Source organism: Nanorana parkeri, unplaced genomic scaffold (genome assembly GCF_000935625.1).
Source record: "Nanorana parkeri isolate BGI_ZX_2015 unplaced genomic scaffold, ASM93562v1 scaffold17, whole genome shotgun sequence".
In the NCBI taxonomy this organism is placed as follows: Eukaryota; Metazoa; Chordata; class Amphibia; order Anura; family Dicroglossidae; genus Nanorana; species Nanorana parkeri.
This window is the reverse complement of record NW_017306285.1, coordinates 2,989,318-3,009,960: the sequence shown is the minus strand read 5'-3', so window position 1 is coordinate 3,009,960 and position 20,643 is coordinate 2,989,318. Positions and strand designations below refer to the sequence as shown.

The 20,643-nt window shown below is 49.8% G+C and overlaps 1 protein-coding gene across 1 annotated transcript; it reads right to left on the bottom strand.

The window, feature by feature from the left end:
• Positions 1–2,937: 2,937 nt before the first annotated feature.
• Positions 2,938–13,793, bottom strand: PPDPF (pancreatic progenitor cell differentiation and proliferation factor). The gene is made up of 5 exons (XM_018559814.1): positions 13,660–13,793; positions 7,499–7,592; positions 6,619–6,696; positions 5,032–5,128; positions 2,938–3,074 (listed from the first exon to the last, which is right to left on the bottom strand). Exons 2-5 carry the CDS (start codon positions 7,551–7,553, stop codon positions 2,966–2,968), a joined length of 339 nt encoding a protein of 112 aa, XP_018415316.1. The 5' UTR covers positions 7,554–7,592; positions 13,660–13,793; the 3' UTR covers positions 2,938–2,965.
• Between the last annotated feature and the right edge of the window lie 6,850 nt (positions 13,794–20,643).

Here is a 20,643-nt window from a genome sequence, read left to right as displayed (position 1 = left end):
CCCTTCAGTCATGTCCGCCTGTCAGGATCCCCCTGATGCCTCCCCATGTCTATCCTGCATGTGAAGTGGGACAAAGGTCGTGCGACTACAGAGCCAGCCAGGGACAGGGAGCGGCTGGGCCCATGTCTGCTAAACGGAGCTCTTCTCACTCAGCTACTTATTAACCTGCCAGCAGGGAGAACATTTTGTGTCCAAACATTTCCACAAAATACATAACAATGTGTTCAATACACAGACTATTCACCAGGTGAGTATGCAATACACAGACTATTCACCGGGCGAGTGTCCAATACACAGACTATTCACCGGGCACGGCCTGTCCAATACACAGACTATTCACCGGGCACAGCCTGTCCAATACACAGACTATTCACCGGGCACAGCCTGTCCAATACACAGACTATTCACCGGGCACAGCCTATCCAATACACAGACTATTCACCAGGCACGGCCTGTCCAATACACAGACTATTCACCGGGCAAGTGTCCAATACACAGACTATTCCCCAGGCCCGGCCTGTCCAATACACAGACTATTCACCGGGCACAGCCTGTTCAATACACAGACTATTCACCGGGCATGTGTCCAATACAAAAACTATTCACCGGGCACAGCCTGTCCAATACACAGACTATTCACCGGGCACAGCCTATCCAATACACAGATTATTCACCGGGCACAGTGAATAGATCCCTGCTGAAAATATTCATTTTGCCATTTTGAAAGTCCCAGTTGCCTGGCCGCCATGTTGATCCGAAGGCTTCTGATACATCAGACGGTCTGTGTGGAAGTAACACCCGGGGACACCTAGCAGAGTCTGTTCTGTCTGGAGCCGGGACAAGGAGAAGAGGGGGAGGGGATGCCGGGTGCTGTGAAGACAGCAGCTGCAGGATGGATTCCACGGGGGTCACCGGGACTATTCAGGTTGCTGAGTAATGTGGAGTCTCAGCCTCCACCATCCTGGGCGACCAGTTCTTTATAGCTGACCTCCGACCTTCCCTTCAGTCTTCTATCTGACCTGCGGCCTCCCCTTCAGTCTTGCACAGTTGTACCGGCTCCTCTTACACTGTCACTGTACACTGGGAGCTTCTTACAATGTGCACTAGAAGCTGCAGCAAGCCAGAGAGAGCCCATCTCATTACCTGGCTGGAGGACGTCCAGCATCATCTAGCTATCTTATCCCCCCCTTCTTTCTTTAATAGTAATAAAACCAGAAGTGGCTCCAGATTCTGTTCCTGCCATTGGTGAGGAATCCCATGGAAGAAGAGATCCTTTTATTCCCCGGAGATCACATGACCTACTCCCTGCGCCAGCAGAGTGTGAACAGAAAGATCCCGTCTATGGACAGCTCGATCCACACACTATGTCCCAGGCACAGACAATACACTCAGGTCTCAGGGCCGGCTGTGCTCCCAGCCCAGAACCCAATCACAGCGTTCAATAATATTTGGTTTGCTCTGTTATCATAACAATCATCCTGTGTCTTTTCTTATTATTCTGATACCTTGTTTGTTCCATCTCAAGGCTGCTGAGCTCCTGCAGCCTGGCCCGGATTTACTCTCTCAGCTGCCACAAGGCCAGGTTCCTCAATGCCCCCCCCCTACCCACTAACCCCCACGTAGAATGGCAGACCTGCAGGCTGCATACAAGTGACCTCAGTAGCACCGCCGAGATCACTTGTACATAACAAGCGGCAGCTTCCCCCGCTGTACAATGAGCTCTGCTTGCCCAAAACAGGGCTAAATGTAGAAAACAACTACCCGTCCGGCGCCCAGAACTACATGTCCCAGCCATGGGGAGATATGAACTCCACACCTCTGCTGCCCCAAGGCCAGGGCTCGGTTGGCCTTGTGGGAAATCCGGCCCTGCCTGCAGCCACTTCCTGTCCACAGGTACTCCGGCAAAGGCTCATGGCATTTCTCCGGGTGGGCTTCCTGATGGTGACCAATGTCTGCGGACAATGAACAGCAAGGGTTTCATGCTTGTTTTTTTTGGGTGGTACCAGTCCAAATGACTTTTTACTTCCCTTATCCCGCTCGTGCCGCAGACACTTTTACATGATTACATACAATGCAGGACCAGCAATTTTGTATTACAAGTGGTGATGCCGAGGGGCCCCAGCACCCCAAAATAGGGTTGCCACCTGTCCAGGATTCACCCAGACAGTCCAGGTTTTGAATGCTGTGTTCGGGTTTCATGGCAGCAGAAACCCGGACACAAGATGTCAGGCAGACAGGGGCAACCAAAATTAAGATAGGGGCTACTGGCCCCCCACTGAAAACAGTCTCAACTGTGATATTTACATATGAATGGGCGGCGCTATTTACATATGAATAAGCTACGACTTCTTCTCCCCAAAAAATGTCTGCGCGTCGCCTGAGTGTTCGGGTTTTCTCTTGAAGAAAAGGTGGCAACCCTACCCCAAAACCGGGACCACCGGAGGGAAGAGAATAAGGGATAAGCAGCCTGGGGAGTGAAATCCTCTCATCCTTAGCAAAAGGTACCAACTGGAGCTCAATTATATAATTTTTTCATAATAACAGAGCCTTTTTTTTGGTTTCTTTTTCCTGCTCATGTGATTGGCTCATTGCCTTTCCTATAAGTCAGCAGAGCCCTTGGAGCCAAATAGCAGGCAGCCCCTGCATTGGGATTTTTATCAGTGCAATGAATATACAAGTCCATGGGGAAGGAATTGTCCCCCAAAAACTAAAAAAAAACTGTTTTGGCTTAGTCTTACGGTTTTCTTTTAGTCTTTAACCACAAAAATGTAATTTAGGAAAATAAAAAAGTAAATTAAATAGAAAAAAAAAGTCATCTAAACCAAAAACTAAAAAAAAATGATAAATATTAATAAATTATAATAAAATTATGCTGCGGGGGAGGGGCAGCCTGGGGAAGGGGGAGTGGGGAATGGGCTCCACCACCCAGCGTCTATCCAGTGAGGAGGGGAATGCATGGCGGGATTCAGGCAGAGGCGTTGGGGTCAGGCTTGGTCTCACCGACGTTCTTCCTCACTGGCTCCTGAGCCAGGCCACAAGGCAAAAGGCCATTGGTCACATGGATGCTTCTTGAGCTGCAGAGGAAAGAAAAAAGGAAGGTGAGGGGGGACATGGAAATACGACAGGACCAGCCTACATTTGAAGACAATCTGTCACAGCTACGGCTGGGCTGTCATGTTGATCCCCCAGATTCAACGTCCGGATGAATGTTCTATTAGAAAATCTGCTGTTGGGAATTATCTACGGCATCTGGACCTTCTGATTTGACGCCCATTCCTACCGGATGCCGAAGGCCCATGTAATGTCACCCTGTTCCCTACCGGATGCCGAAGGCCCATGTAATGTCACCCTGTTCCCTACCGGATGCCGAAGGCAGATGTAATGTCACTGCGTTCCTACCGGATGCGGGAAGGCCCATATAATGTCACCCTGTTCCCTACCGCATGCGGGACGGCCCATATAATGTCACTTCGTTCCTACCAGATGCGGGAAGGCCCATATAATGTCACTCCGTTCCTACCGGATGCGGGAAGTTCCATATAATGTCACTCCATTCCTACCGGATGGGGAAGGCCCATATAATGTCACCCTGTTCCCTACCGGACGCAGAAGGCCCATATGTCACTCCGTTCCTACCAGATGGGGAAGGTCCATATAAGGTCAACCTGTTCCCTACCGGATGCGGGAAGGCCCATATGTCACTTCGTTCCTACCAGATGGGAGGAAGGCCCATATAATGTCACCCCCATTCCTACCGGATGCAGAAGGCCCATATAATGTCACACCGTTCCTACCGGATGCAGAAGGCCCATATAATTTCACCCCGTTCCTAGCGGATGCAGAAGGCCCATATAATGTCACCCCGTTCCTAGCGGATGCGGAAGGCCCATATGTCACCCAGTTCCTACCGGATGCAGAAGGCCCTACCCTAATGTCACCCTGTTCCCTTCCGGATGCAGAAGGCCCATATGTTACCCCGTTCCCTAACGGATGCACAAGGCCCATATAACGTCACCCCATTCCCTACTAAATGCAGAAGGCCCATATGTCACCCCGTTCCTACCAGATGAAAGCCCATATAATGTCACCCCGTTCCTACCGGATGCAGAAGGCCCATATAATGTCACAAGGGGAGGATGCAGATCAAGAGACTTCCCTGACTACATGCTTATTCCAGCTCAGTGGCCTGGACCAGAGGATTAATATGACAGCCGGGCACCCTACATACATGGCAGCTTTACACAGGGACCGTATTACATTTTACATAGTGTTTGGATCGAGAGGTGAGCGAACGCCGGTATGTGTTCGCTCACCTCCCGATTTACTGAGCCGACCTGTGACAGTCTCATTGTCACAGGTCATCTAGAACTATGGAGTGAAAAGCACTCACCTCATAGTTCTCCTTTAAGGCCCGGTTCACACCTGGGCGTTTTGTAGCGCGTTCCTACGCTCTGCAAAACGCTCAATCACCGATATCCCATTATTTCCTATGGGTATGGTTCACACCTGGGCGTATTACAGGCCGTATGAACGCGCTACAAAACTCCCTACGCCCAAAAGAAGTACAGGAGCTTCTTTGGGGCATTTTTGCCACGCGTATCCATTGGGATACAGCCATGTAGCCCTCGGAAACGCACATTTGTCGCGTTTTTTACCGCGAATTGCGCAACACGCATATTCGATACGCCTAGGTGTGAACCCAGCCTTACAAATTCTACCAAATAGTCCTTAATCATACCTTCTAACAGTTTACAAACCACCGATGTTAGACTGACATCGGTAGTTTGTAAACTATTAGAAGGTATGATTTTGTGTTCCAGGTTATCACTCCTAATGGGGATGAGTCATTGGACAGGTACATGTGCAGTGGCAAGGTGGAGACATGACCGGGCAGGTCACCTATTATAAGATCAGTCACCCCAGTCAGGGAGAACCCGCCGGCGGAACGTCCGCAACGAGATGTAATTAAGCTCCACGTCAGGTGTGCATGGTTAGTCACGCATGGCGGCTGACACGTCTCGGCCCACTTACTTCTCCGGGGATTCAGAAACAGTGGTCATCAAGGGATGCGGGGGTTTGCCAAAGAAGAAGCTGGCCCACCAGTGGCCAGGATCAGACTTCGGGAGACCTGCGGGAAGAACAGCCGTTATCAGACGCACTTCCCCTGAAATATGTATTTATGAGAAAGACCAGACACTTTAACTCCTCCCACATCTCCTAGCCCCACCCCATGTATGACCATATAAGGTCAGAACTAGGACAACTCATTATACAGCACCATGCTGCCTGAAAATAGGGAGCAGCTAGAACGTGTGCCCAGTGCTTACAGTCACCGCCTCTACTTTCCTCTGTCATATTAAAGCAACTACAGCCAAAAAAAAAAACTCTTTAGGATAGCGAAGTGAATTGGGAAATTGGCAGGTTTTTTTTCTCAGTTTGTCCCATTGGAGAGATTTCTCTTCACTTCCTGTCCTGTAGACACAACAGAGGGGAGTGGAAATATCTCGGATGCGATTGTTAATGCCCACCAAGTGTTCTTATTTACTTCCCCTCCTGCTTCAGTGACAACTTTTTGGGATTCTCATTACTTTCTGTCATCGGGATGTAGAGAAGGTGAATGTTCCCAGCAAGGACAAACCCCCCCCCCCCCCCCCAAATATTTTTTTTACAGCAGAGAGTTCAATGTTTAAGCCTCAATCACACTTTGTTAACTCGGGCCGTCACATCAGTGCAGCGTGCACGCCCGTATCGGGCCATTCCCGGGAGGGACAGGTGTTGCGTGTAGCAGCCTGTTCTTCCCTATGGGAGGACGTGACCATGCGCACACCCGGCCTGCACATCCGTGCGGGTCAGGGTGTTCATGCTCAGACGCAGACAAGATCCATCCTGGACCCACAGGGATGTGCAGTTCGGGTGTGCGTATGACAGTACGGCCACGTGCTTCCATAGGGAAGAACAAGCTACTAAACGCAGCACCTATCCCTTCCGGGAACAGCCCCGTACGGGCATGCACGCCGCATGCACATGTACGGCCCAAGTTACCGAAGTGTGAATGAGGCCTTAAACTGGCTAAACACGAATCAAATATTGCCCGTTTCCTGCCGAATCACCCGTCCTGACACAAGTACATTTTTCAGACAACTTTTGTTGACGGAGTCAGGTGAAAAAACTGTCAGCCAATCAGTTTTGGTCACGCTCTGGGTACTCCGACAGCCGCGCGCACCAGCAGGAGAGATTGGTCCATCCACGTGGATGGGGGAAAATCAGGTGCCTGGTCATGAAGCACGTGTGTGGTCAGCTTTAGTTGCTCCACCCATCCAAAACTCAATAAAAAACATTTTGGCTCCACACATGTTAAATACAGGGCCGTAGTGGCTCCTCCTCCATGGACCTCCTCCCTCTTCTGGTGGTGACACCATGTTTATATCTTGTGTATTTTAGGTCAGTGTTCTATTGTGACCCGAGGAACAAGTAAATAAGTTGTAGCACCCGACTCTTATCGGGTGTGGTGAACACCGAGAATTGTCCAAATACCAGATCAATGTTCATGGGAAGGTAGACCTAGCTCGTAGAATGGCGACACCCCCCTAGGAGGCCTAATTGGGTGTTGGCACTCACCTGGGTGGTGAGGAATGACCTCTCCAGAATAGTCCACGCTGCCACAAGAGCTGTTACTGGAGGTGGATCCCAGGCGTCCTGGAAAAAGACAAAACATGTTATTACCCCGTGACCTCGAAACGAGAGGTGAACAGATGGACCTGCCACGAGTAACGGTTAATCAGTGACAGGGTTAATCCGTCCCCGAGATTGTGATAAGAAGTGAAAACAAGTATTTCAAAAGCTGGTAGCAGCAAGGCAAACATGGGGATGTAGGGGATGTAGTGTCTGTTTTAAAGTTAAATGTTCTTGTAGTTGGACAGAGTGGAGAAGGGTCAGCACGATGGTCAGGTCCTCAAGTAAACTCCAATAATGACCTCTGTTGGAATGAGGTAGCTCAGCACCCCCCCCATTAATGGCCCTGGGGGGCATGAGGGAGCATAGACCAACCCAATAATGACCTCGGGCAATTAGGGCAACTCAAGCCACCACATTAATAACTTGTGGGGGTGGGGTTCTCAAGCCACCCAATGAATGACCCTAGTGGGGGATGAAGCAGTTCAAGCTATCCCATTAATGACCCCAAGGGGGAGATGAGATGGCTCAAGCCACCCCATCCCATTAATGATCCCAGGAGAAGGTTGGTGGTTGAAGCTACCGCATTAATGACCGGGGGGGGTCTCTTAAAGCCACCCCATTAATGACCCCAAGGGGGAGATGAGGTGGCTCGAGTCCATTAATGACCCAGGGGTAGGTGGTTGAAGCTACCCCATTCATGACCTAGGGGGGCTCTTTAAGCCACCCCATTAATGAACCCACCCCAGGGGGTGATGAAGCAGCTCAGGACCCACCATTACATTTTCCTCCTACACCTCACTTTTTCCGGGCGGAAGATACTCACTGCGGTAGTAGTCGTGGGTTGCGACGAGCGAGCCACTTGATGGAATGGATGCCATGATGTTTCAAGCCTTATTGTACTTAAGATGATGTAAACCCTGCAAGAAAAGAACGCACAGTGAGCCATAGAAGTTTCCGGAGAAGCTGCAAGTCAAATACAACAGGGCTCATTGAACAATACAAAGGACATTGAGAATATTCATGGTGCTATGGAGGCCACCTTTGGGCCCCTAGAAAATTAAACGGAGGGGACCGCATGATGCGTGTATTTTCCTCCAGTGTGATGCATAGTGCATGAAAAATGGCAGACGTGGAGGGGGAGCAGGTTTGGATGTTATAGCTGCTCTACTTAGCTGCAGCTGTGATGAAGACTTTGTCATGAACCCTTCACTGTCATCCACTTGTGTTGTAGGATAAGAGCCTAGTCCCAGTCCATGCTATCTGCCCACCCACCAATGTTTCCTGGAACTGATCAGTCCACGGGATGGCTGGAATGATCATCACCTGCTGCAATGGTGAGAGTGAATTTGCATGTGTTTATCCGATCGCTTTATATTGCAGGTGTATTGGTGGTCTCTGTAATATTGTATGGACGCGGGGTGGAGGAGATTTGAAATGAATGGCATCACAGCACCATACCAAGATTTCATCTGCCTGATATCGCAGCATGTAAGTGTGAATGGGCCCTTACTACACAACTCAATACGTTGAATATATTTGTGGCGCTGCGCTTAAATGGTCGCTAACCGCTGTGAACAAGCAATTGTTAATGGCTGGATTCCATCAGAATGTGGAGACAATTGTTTTATCTAAAGGTGCCCATACACCTGGGTGATCCCGCGATCGTACGATAATCGGCAGGTGTATGGGCAGCGTGTGCTCTCTTATACTGTAAGGTCGCGCGACATTCGTCTAACGCACACGCTTAAAAAACTGCCGAAAATCGTACGGTTTTCGGCGGGTTGGTGGCGTGCTCAGGAAACGAATTCCGCACAGCCAAGCGCACACTGCCCGCTCAGCACTGCAATCATCGGAAGCCCTCCCCTCAGCGGGGCGGGCTTGCGATGATCGCAAGTACGATCTGCCTGTCCAAGATGGCCAGACCGTATGGAATTTTAATCACCTTACAACCATCGCACAACAAAAGTCGTGCGATGGTTGCGAGGTGTATGGCCAGCTTAAGGCAGGGGTAGGCAACCTTGGCACTCGGAACTACGAGTCCCATGAAGCATTGCAAGACTGATCACCATAGGCATGATTCCCAGCGGCAGAGGATGGGATTTGTAGGTTCAGCACAGCTGGAGGGCCGAGGCTGCTTACCCCTGATCTAAAGGTGGCCATACACTGTACAACCCTCGCAAGACTTTTTTCTTGCGAGGGTTGTAAAGTAATTTAAAAAAACGTACGATCTGCCGATCTTGGACAGGGAGATTGTACTTGCGATCTTCGCAAGGCCGCCCCGCTATGGGGCGGCTTCCGATGACTGCAATGCTGAACGGGCAGTGTGCGCAGGACTGTCTATCAGGCTCTGGGGTCACAGAGTACACTGACAGGTCTTCCCGGCCCTCTCCGGAAGGTACAAAAATACCCCGGGTCACGTGCAAGGCCATCTTAGCTTCCCGAACTTTAGCTGCCGCATATTTTCCAGGGACATTTTCCAGCAGACTTTTTATAGCTGAAATAACATTACAATGTATAGACTTACAACCACCAGGTGTGCGCATGGTACCGCCAAGGTCAATGCAGGACACACACTCAGCAATCTCAGGTCATATCAGAGATCCTGATGCATGCACCAATTTAGAAGCAACCGGGGGTTAATGAGATCTAGACCAGGGGTAGGCAACCTGGGCACCCCAGCTGTTGTGGAACTACAAGTCCCATGAGGCATTGCAGCGATGGGATCATTAATGAGATCATACATCTAGATTAGGGGTGGGCAACTCAAGCCCTCCAGCTGTTGTGGAACTACAAGTCCCATGAGACATTGCAGCAACAGGATCATTAATGAGATCATGCATCCAGACCAGAGGTAGGCAACCTCCACACTGATCTGTTTGTGGAACTTCAAGTCCCATGAGGCATTGCAGCAACAGGATCATTAATGAGATCATGCATCCAGACCAGAGGTAGGCAACCTCCACACTGATCTGTTTGTGGAACTTCAAGTCCCATGAGGCATTGCAGCAACAGGATCATTAATGAGATCATGCATCCAGACCAGGGGTAGGCAACCACAGCACTGAGCTGTTGTAGAACTACAAGTCCTATGAGGCATTGCAAGACTGACAGCCAAAGGCATGACAGGATTTGTAGTTTTGCGGCTCACCTGTATGACTGATACTACAAACTGCAAAGTCTTACATAAGAGAATAGTTATTTTAGGGGGGGGGGTATTCCTATCTGTGTGTGCTCTGTACATATTTGGCACTTACCACGGCCGGTTCAAACCGGTCTGTCTAGGAAAAACTGCTGCTGTCCCGATGCAACCCTGGCAGCTGAGAGTGGCACATTCCTGAACCGCAAGAGCTTGCAGTCTGAGGGGGGGAGGGTCTGATAAGCCACCCTGGAAGCCTGCTGGCTCGGTTATATAAGGCATTGTATACACATGTACAGTTGTCTTCCTCTGAGCTGCTTGTGCAACTCAAAAGGTCAAAGCAAGTCTGAAACGCCTGAAATCATATGGCAGGGGTAGGCGACCTCAGCATTCCAGCTGCGGTAAAACTACAAATCCCATTATGCTTCTGCTCTGGGAAGTCATGCATGTGGCTGTCAGTCTTGCAATGCCTCATGGGACTTGTAGTTCCTCCAGCTGGAGGTTGCCTACCTCTGGCCCAATGCTGTGATAGGAGGGCAGCCATATGTAGCCCAGTGCCATGGCGGCGGCCATAGATAGGCCAGTGCCGCGACGGGAGGGCGGCCGTAGGTAGGCCAGTGCCGCGACGGGAGGGCGGCCGTAGGTAGGCCAGTGCCGCGACGGGAGGGCGGCCGTAGGTAGGCCAGTGCCGCGACGGGAGGGCGGCCGTAGGTAGCCCAGTGCCGCGACGGGAGGGCGGCCGTAGGTAGCCCAGTGCCGCGACGGGAGGGCGGTATCTCCACTGCAAAGTGGGAGAAGACTCCATTGTGTGCTCTATACTGCTCACCACACCGGGTACAATCAGATTGTACAATCTCCAACAAGTATGTAGTATATGGGCCAGCCTGACTGGATATAATGTGATTGGATGCAGACAGGTTGGGTAGTTCAGATACGTCCTCAGTCCATAATGCTGGTAAACGTAACATTGATTGTACGGTCAGATTGTAACGTATATGGTGACCCTACCAGAGAGGGATCACGGGAACTGCTGAGACTGAAACGATGTAGCATGCAAATGGCAGCTAGAACACAATTGTGGCAAATACAACTCCTCTCCGGGCAGCGAAGGGTTAGGGATGATCAAGTCTTTCTCTACAGTTAGAAAACTAGTTAGAACTGGCTGAGCCACATCGCCCCCCTTCCTCCTCCTCCTCCTGCTCAGCAGGGTTCCCTTCTTCCTTCTCCTCCTCATCCTCCTCCCTCCGCATACACAGGATGGAACAACAAACCCAAACAAAAGGCAGCTGAACAGGCAGAGTGCTGAGCTCTCGCCCCAAGAGCTGGCAATCTATGCAGCAAAGCCAATGAGGCTTCGCCGTCGGCTCGCGGATGGCCGTGTGATCTTTGTAGGCCTTTTGGGATCTGTGTCGGGTTGTGCAGACGATACTTTGTATTGTTTCCGAATAACTGTGTCCATAGGATGGTGACGGGAGAGGATTAGGGCATTGGGGGAGGGGGGTCCCCGAGAATGAGACTGTCAGTGAGATCGTCCCCTGTGACCGATCCTTCATCAGACCCTATATAGAGTATACAATAGAAAGGAAGATCGTCCCCTGTGACCGATCGTTCCCCAGACCCTATATAGAGTATACGGTAAAAAGGAAGATGGTCCCCTGTGACCGATCGCTCGCCAGACCCTATATAGAGTATACAGTAAAAAGGAAGATCGTCCCCTGTGACCGATCGCCAGGCCCTATATAGAGTATACAGTAAAGCGCTGTGCAAACTATTGGCGCTATATAAATCCTGTATAATAATAATACAGTAAAAAGGAAGATCGTCCCCTGTGACCGATCGCTCGCCAGGCCCTATATAGAGTATACAGTAAAGCGCTGTGCAAACTATTGGCGCTATATAAATCCTGTATAATAATAATACAGTAAAAAGGAAGATCGTCCCCTGTGACCGATCGTTCCCCAGACCCTATATAGAGTATACGGTAAAAAGGAAGATGGTCCCCTGTGACCGATCGCTCGCCAGACCCTATATAGAGTATACAGTAAAAAGGAAGATCGTCCCCTGTGACCGATCGCCAGGCCCTATATAGAGTATACAGTAAAGCGCTGTGCAAACTATTGGCGCTATATAAATCCTGTATAATAATAATACAGTAAAAAGGAAGATCGTCCCCTGTGACCGATCGCTCGCCAGGCCCTATATAGAGTATACAGTAAAAAAGGAAGATCGTCCCCTGTGACCGATCGCTCGCCAGACCCTATATAGAGTATACGGTAAAAAGGAAGATCGTCCCCCGTGACCGATCGCTCGCCAGACCCTATATAGAGTATACAGTAAAAAGGAAGATGGTCCCCTGTGACCGCTCGCCCGACCTTATATAAGGTATACAATAAAAAGGAAGATCAGCACAGAGTAATGATACACTGTAACCCATGGTGACCACGGGCACCTTTATCAGTTTGCAGCAGGACAGCGATTGCTGATTTCTGATTGGTTGCTGTGGGCACGCTGCACATTGGCTCTGAGCACCTGTCTGAGCGTGATGAACCAGTAAGCATTTCCTGTCCTATTAGTCACCGACATCCTGTTGCGCTGTAGTAAGCACTTAACCCCTTAGCTGCTGCAGCGTTTGGCGCAGAGTGAGCGCATATTGCAGTCTGGCCTGACCTGGACTCAAACAGGACACATGGCGGTCAGCGCGTGTTAAACGCGGTCTGGCACTTGTTGCCTCTAAAGAGCTAAATGACGCAACGCAAACCCCCGATGAGCGCATAACGCTAAATACCACAAAAGTGACATAGTTGCGATCTCCCGAAACGTGACCGGATTTAAAGCGTCTTGTTGCGTACATATTCTTCATCAACAAGAACCACGGAACGATAACGTCATCCGAGAAACATAATAGTCAGCAACAAAGTCTAATGACAACAAGAACATTATACAATTCCCCTGAACTCTGCCCGTGATGAGGGCCCCTGTGCAAGAGACCAATTATATCTGAGCGCATGGCTGGGAAAGATTGCCAGCGTGCTGGAAAATGCACTCAGGCGTGGGGTCGTTATCGGCGTATGTATGATAAGATGGACGCAAGGAATGAATTTGTTGCCGCTATGAGATATATGGAGTTTGTTTTCTTAAAGGCACAAAATGTGTGAGTGAGTGAGTGAGTGAGAGAGAGAGATACAGAGAGAGATGCATAGAGAGAGATAGAGATACAGAGAGAGAGAGAGAGATACAGAGATACAGAGAGAGAGAGAGAGATATATAGAGAGAGAGAGAGAGACAGAGATACAGAGAGAGAGAGAGAGAGAGAGAGATATAGAGAGAGCGATATAGAGAGAGAGATATAGAGAGAGAGATATAGAGAGAGAGATATAGAGTGAGAGAGATAGAGAGAGAGATATAGAGAGATAGAGACATACAGAGAGAGAGAGAGATACAGAGAGAGAGAGAGAGAGAGAGAGATATAGAGAGAGAGATATAGAGAGAGAGATATAGAGAGAGAGATATAGAGAGAGAGATATAGAGAGAGAGATATAGAGAGATAGAGAGATACAGAGAGAGAGAGAGATACAGAGAGAGAGAGAGCTAGAGAGATACATACAGAGAGAGAGAGATACAGAGAGAGAGAGAGAGAGAGAGATATAGAGAGAGCGATATAGAGAGAGAGATATAGAGAGAGAGATATAGAGAGAGAGATATAGAGAGAGAGATATAGAGAGAGAGATATAGAGAGAGATAGAGAGAGATATACAGAGAGAGAGAGAGAGAGAATGAGAATATAATATATACTGTACAGTGTATCTATATACTGTATATATATCTGAGACTTCGAGGGATTGTCCTACCTGTTTTCCGACTTGATTCGTCCTCAGGAGCCTGGCTCTGGGGGTTAGACGCTAGGCGACGGGGCCCATTTGAGAAGGAGAAGCTGGGAGTTTTCTCCACGACCAGAGATTGAATAGCTGAGAATATGCTGCTGGAGCAGACGTGGAGCTGGCTTATATACAGGGGTGGGAGGAGCCAGCTGCAAGGGGCGGGCTGAAGGCTCAGTGAATGACAGCCTGGACCTGAGCAGAGAGGAAGGGTGAAGAGAACTCGGCATATGTTAGAACTTTCCTGACCAGCTTGCATGTTATCACTGCGGATGGAATAATTGGGGAACCTTTAATCTCCCAAATTCTTTGCGGTGTTCCTGTTCATGAGAATAAAGTTCCCACGGGTCGCCGAAAGAGACAATAGCCCTTGATGTCACTTTGTAGCAGGAGCAAGGATTACGCCGGATGTGGAGAGGGATGAGCCGGAGCGAGAGATTACATTTTGGCATTATGTATTGGACTCTTAGGCCGGGTTCACACCATGATCTGGACCAGATCTGGGACGCAGTACATTGCGTTTTGCTGTGGTTTTTAACCGCGATTTTACCGCGTTCTGGAGCTGTTTTGGTTTGTTTTTTAGCTTAAAATGGGCTTTCAGCTGCGTTTTTGATGCATTTCTATGCGTTCCAGCGCAATCCAGACCAGACAAAATGAGACCAGCAGTATTTTTCTGGTCTGGCCTGGAACGGACTGCGCTGGTGTGAACAGAGGCCAGAAATAGCATAGGGATACATTCTGATGCATTTAGGAGCCAGAAATAATCTGGTCTGGTCTGGAGATGATGTGGTGTGAATGGGCCCTTAAGGTGGACTCGGAGGGTCACACAAGCTCCCTTTATCCTCCCCCAGGATCTGTGTTTCTGCCAGATTTCCATTTTGTTTATTTTTTTCTTCACGGAAAAAATAAAAGAAACAAAAATAATCCAATAGAAAAACAAAACACAAAAACACAGGACTTAAAGGGCCCATTTGAATTTTTACACTTAGGTGAACGGAGAGCGGTCGGCGTGGTGGGTCTCCGTGCAGCCAATCGGTCTTCTTCCCGCCCCTCGGGCCATGATATCATGACGCCAATGTTCTATTACATTCAGAACCTTTTAATAGAGTCTTCCCCATGTGGTGCGTCCACATCATCAGGGTATGACGGGGCTCAGTCCAGGGTACCGAACCTATAAGGTCGTAGAAGCTGCTTGTCACATGACCGCGGTTTATGGACCTCCAAAGCGTTGTCTTATAGTTATGGGCGAAGTTTTCATTGCCGTTTGCGTCTTGTTGGGACTTTTCTTGGGGATTGCGCTACAAAATGAGGAGGAATCCCGCTCTTGGTTGTCACGGGAACAAGTGCCCCCTTAGGAAGATTTCTTCTCCTCCCTTGCTGCTATGGTGACAACGTTAACATTGTGGATGTCCCGTCACTTCTGTGGTCACCGGGAGACGTAGAGAAGGTAAATCTCGGTGAAGCTGTTCTAGGCAGCACTGAGCCCCCCGCACATCAGGAACACCACCAGCTTACCAGCGCCACCCAGCCGGGTCCACTTTGTTGCTGTTCTGGGGCAGTTTGCGTTTGTTAGGGGCCGGGTTCACACTTTTCTAGTGTGTTCCGTTACCACGCGTGCGTCTTTTCACACGTGAATGTGCGTTGCGTTACAATGAATGGGCTGGCTATGCCGGAAAACGTCCGAAAAAAGAACATGGGTTATTTTTGGCACATGTGTTCTCCGTGCATTTGTTATTTTCAGGGAGGGGGGGGGGGTTCATCTGTGTCCCATTGGGGTGCTTTCCCCTTCCTGTTTGATAGCCATATCAGGATGTGACAAGAAATTCCTCCAAAGTGAAAGAGATCCATGGAAGATTTCCCCCCTATTCCTGTTCCGGTGACAACACTCCGTCACCGCACTGCATAGAGGAGCAGCGTTGTCACCCTAGGCTGCTTTACTAATTTGCATTACAGAACTCCTCCCTCTCTCTGTAGGTCACACAGGTTTTAAAGGGAACATTGAAAGCGTATCTAAACCCAAGAATAAAAACCTAACCTATTGCAGATTGCCAGTCCTTAGATCTAGTGTTAGGGCTTGTTCACACCAAGCGCGGAGCAGATCCGGACCAGAGCAGGTGCAGACCGGATCAAAACTGCGTCCAATGTATTCCTATGGTATTTTGACCTTCAGTTCACATCGCAGCGTGCGGATCCAGACCGGATGAAAAAAATGCGGCAAGCCCTATTTTACCTGCTCTGGATCTGGTCTGGAACGCATCAAAAACGCATTAAAAACGCATGCAAGTGCCTGAAAGTCCATGTTAAACTTTAAAAAAAAAATTGTTTTTTTTTTTTTTACCAAAACCGGCCCTAAACGCATCAAAAACGCGGCACAACCCACTACACTGCGTGTGCAGAAACCTGACCGGATCTGGTCTGCATTTGGTGTGAACAAGGCCTTAGGGATGCACCGATACCGGTTTTTCGGTATCCCGTATGAGTACCGATATTTATGCTTTGGTACTCGCCGATACCAAGTACTGGTACCGGTACTGTCGCTAGCTGGGAAACCAGGAAGCCGGGTGGTGAGTCATTACTCACCGCCTGTTTTCTTGATTGCCCAGGAGGCTGGCTCCATGCTCATTGGCCGGGAACCTGCTAGATGCTGATTGGCCGGCTCGATGCTGATTGGCTAGGAAGCCGGCTTGAAGCTGAATGGCTGGGAAGCCGGCTCCATCTAATTGGCTGGCCAATCAGCATGCAGACTGCTTCCTGGCCAATTGGGAAGCTAGTAGGCGGGTCATTACCTGTTTGGCTGGGAAGCTGGCTCCTTACTGTTTGGCCGGCTTGATGCTGATTGGCTGTAAATGGACACCGCATGTCCCCAATTTTATGATGTCGAGGGCTGGAGATGACCCCCTCCAACACCAGCAGAGGCACAGGTGGGCCAGGGGGTGAGTGATAACATGATAACCATACTACCACGGCATTAGTAACCTGGCAGACTTCCATGCTGACCTTTCTGCTTCAGTACTAAGGACTGGACTAGTACTAGCAGGCCCAGGACTGACCCAGGCCGGGACACAGGGATAAGTAAATCTGTTCCCTGGCTTTCACTTGGTGCATGCTTGTTGCAGGTCGGCGACTCACGGCCAGAAAATTAGCATTTCCAGCCGGCACAGGTTCCCTTTAATGATCTAGAGGTCTCCCTGACGGAATGGATACATCTGTAACTGAGTATCCCTGCAAATGAAAATCGTGGCCACCGCCGCGGCACAGGTACGCAGGGGTTAAGTACATAGGACGCCCATGGCGTTACAGGTGAGTCATGAGGACGTGACCTGACTTGTCCCAGTCTGGGTCAAGTCTTAAGTAACAGGAGAGTGAAGGGAGCCCCCCCCCCCACGCATGCTGGCCTAGATCGTGGCGGCCGGAACCCCCCTTACCGTGTCCTCATTAAACATCTGTTCCTGCAATCTCTCCCCTAACAGGCTGCAGAAATGTGACCCCGGGAGGTGGATATAACAAGATGGCTGACGCAGCATGAGTTTAGGATAACGCAGCATGCCGCGGGTGGCGTGGCCCCCATCTCCTCTCCTCGTGGTGCCCTATGACCCAGTTCAGAGGAAAATCATGGACATGGCTGGGTACAATTAAAGTGGATGCGAACCCCCAAATGAGTGATGTTCAAATGTATCATCAACATTCGTCCACTTTTTTTTTTTTTTTCTCCATGTGAAGCCCGTGTGACAACAAAGGAGCACAATTGGTAGAGAGGGAGAGAGCGTTGTCACCTTATAACAGGAAGTGCCTGGACTGGGGGCTTATAAAGCACTGAGTAACTGTGGACTACCTACAGTGGGGACAATTTGCCATGGACTACTTATGTAAGGGGTCACATCTACACTGACCACCAATGTAAGGGGTCACATCTACACTGACCACCAATGTGTGGTCACATCTACACTGACCACCAATGTGTGGTCACATCTACACTGACCACCATGGCCAGGGCTGGTTTATTAGTTCAGCGACGTCTTCAGAACATGATGGAAGCCGCGTGTAATCTGATCCTCCGTTACATGTAACATTTCACATGGTTGCGTCATGTTCCTCCGGGACTGGAACGCCTTCTGTGTCACATCCCGGCTCACCTCTGCCAACAGGTAAGCGGGATACAAACGTGCCACGGCGTGTCTTTTCTCCTCTTTGACACCAATGTAACAACCTGGGTGTAGTCACCATCACTTTCTAATCATTTCCACCAATGCAGTTGCTCCGTGATCCTCAGCCAGTCGCACAGCATTTTCCCAGAGGCCGCGGCGTTTCCTGCAGTCGCTGCAACTGCCTGGGCACTGCTGGTCACATGACACATCTGGTTCAATTTGACCAAAATGAAGTAAAAACCTGACTCCAGACTCCTGGCTGTGACCCCATTGGGGGGATTGGCCTGTTGTACCTGTTGTAAACTACTTCTGCAGCAGCATAGGTTGCAGGCCTTGTGCTTTTTGCACCCCCTCCCTTCCTGCTGATGCACTCAAGGCAGCCGCCTCTTCTGCCTACCCCTTGGCCCGGTCCTGAGGACAACCAGGGCCGGATTTCCCCACAAGGCCCGGCCTTGGGGCAGCAGGGGATAAAGGGGCAGCAGGGGTGTGGAATTCCTATCTCCCGATGTCCCGGTGGGTAGTTGCTTTCTACATTTAGCCCTCCTTTGGGCAAGCAGAACTAAACGTACAGCGGGGATAGCCGTCGCTTGTTTTGTACAAGTGATCGTGGCGACATTGTATGCAGCCTGCAGGTCTGCCATTCTCCATGGGGGGGGGGTTTGGCGGGTAGGGGGGTACATTGAGGAACCTGGCCTTGGGGCAGCAGAGAGAGCCCTGAGGACAACCTTAGGTAAATGGTTATATAAATGGAAACTTTACTGTTTACCGTATTCATTCATTCATTCTTATCTAGAGGTGGAAGGGAATTCTCTGTTTAACAGGTTCCTCTAAGTGAAAGTTATACAATCAAATGTGCAGAAAGGTGATGAGGACTGAGACACTGTATAGGCAGAGCCACCTCTCCCATGTGCTGCTGCCACCTGCTGGTGACATTGAAGATGTGCGTCTTACAGTGCTATCTACATTGGTCTATGGTCAATGTTTAAAGGGTTGGTGGAAATATATATATATATACACACACACACACACACACACACCATAACCTGTGAGCAGACCTATCCTAGAGCCTGCTGTGGCCCTGTGACGTCATGGTGACGTCATACTCCCGCCATTATTCAAATCAGAGCAAACACTCGCAAGGCTATATAGAAGATTAATCAGTGCCTCTATAAGGGTTGAGCTGCCCATACACCTTACGATTATCGGCCGATTTTCGTATGCGATCGCGTTTTCGTCCGATATTGGTAAGGTTGATGGGCAGTGTACAAGCGCAAATACTGTACAATCGATTGACTTTTGACTAACCCGCAGGTTAGAAAACTTCGGTCAATCGTACGATTTTCGCAAGGTTGGTGTCATTTCCGTACGTCGGAATTCGTATGATTTACACTGCACATGCGCAGACAAAAATACGTGCGGTCGATTACTGCAATTCGTCCAGGTGCTTTCTTTGAATTACTGCCGATTGAACCTTGCGATAATTGGGACAGGATGGGGGCCGCCGTACGGAAATCGTACGACGGTTCGATCATCGGATGAAAAGTTTGTTCCGATGATCGCAAGGTGTATGGGCAGCTTTTCACTGGTCCTTTTTTGTCCCAGAACCCTGCTCACTGACCATGCTATCAAGGCCGGCTTTCCCACAAGGCCAACCGAGGCCCGGCCTTGGGACAGCAGGGAGTGGAGGGGCAGCAGGGGTGTGGAATTCCTATCTCTCCAACGTCCGGGACATGCAGTTCTGGGCACCAGGCGGGTACTTCATACTTCATATTTGAACCTTGTTGTTACTGATTGATGTGTCCTTGCATTTATTTTACCCATGGCACATATTGTGGGTACCTATACATGTTTTTTTATAACGATCGGGCTATACATGGCCTTTACATGACGTGAAGTTATGCTGTAAACTGTGGACGCAGTGCCGGTGTTCTATCGAAAGCTCCAACTCGTTGAAATCTCCAACTACCTCACTGCCGGGTACTTGCAAGTTGGAGATTTTTGACCCGACGAAGTTGGACTGCAAAACACAAAGACTGACTGAGCTCTGTACAGCTGCATTTTAACAATATTCAACAGCTGGCAAAATTGACGAGGATTCTGAAAACACTATGCGCGCATGCGAAATCACAACTGTACAGAGCTCCAAGTCTTTCTGAGCACCGGAAGTGAGGTAGTTGGAGATCTCGATAAGTTACAGCTTTCGATGGAACACTGGCCCTGTCAGCAGCGTCCCGCTGTAGCCATGGTGATCAGTGTCGCAGCCGGATCCACACCCCGTTGGGTGTGTGCAGCCAGCCACTGTACGGTTACCACAGCAACCGTTACCACTCTCTCCTTATTGTTGATCGGCACCCCTGGACGGACAGCTGTTCCTGTCAAAGTGTCCCTATGCCCCAATATACACTTACTGAGGTACTGATGAATGTTCTATATAGCCATGTATGATAATTGCGCTTCTCTTATTGCACTTTGTCAATGTATCTGCCGTGCGAGTGTTTCTCAAATCAGGCGCAGACGAGAGGGGGGGCAGCCAGGGCCGGCCTGGCTGCGCCCCCTCGCCCCTGTTGCCATGGCGAGCACAGGGCGCCATTGGCAACAGGGGCACCAAGCGGCCAACACAGCCGCGGTTCGGCAGGGAGAAGAGGAGCGGCACAGGCTCCAGCTTCTCCCCGGATCCCCGCTGCTCTCCCACACCTGCATGGGCAGAGGACTTTCTGTCCTCAATCTTTTTCTATTTCAAAAGGGAAATGTCAGGGGTCTGTTTAGACCCCTAATATTTGTCCCCAAAAAAAAAAAAAAAATAATAAAAAAT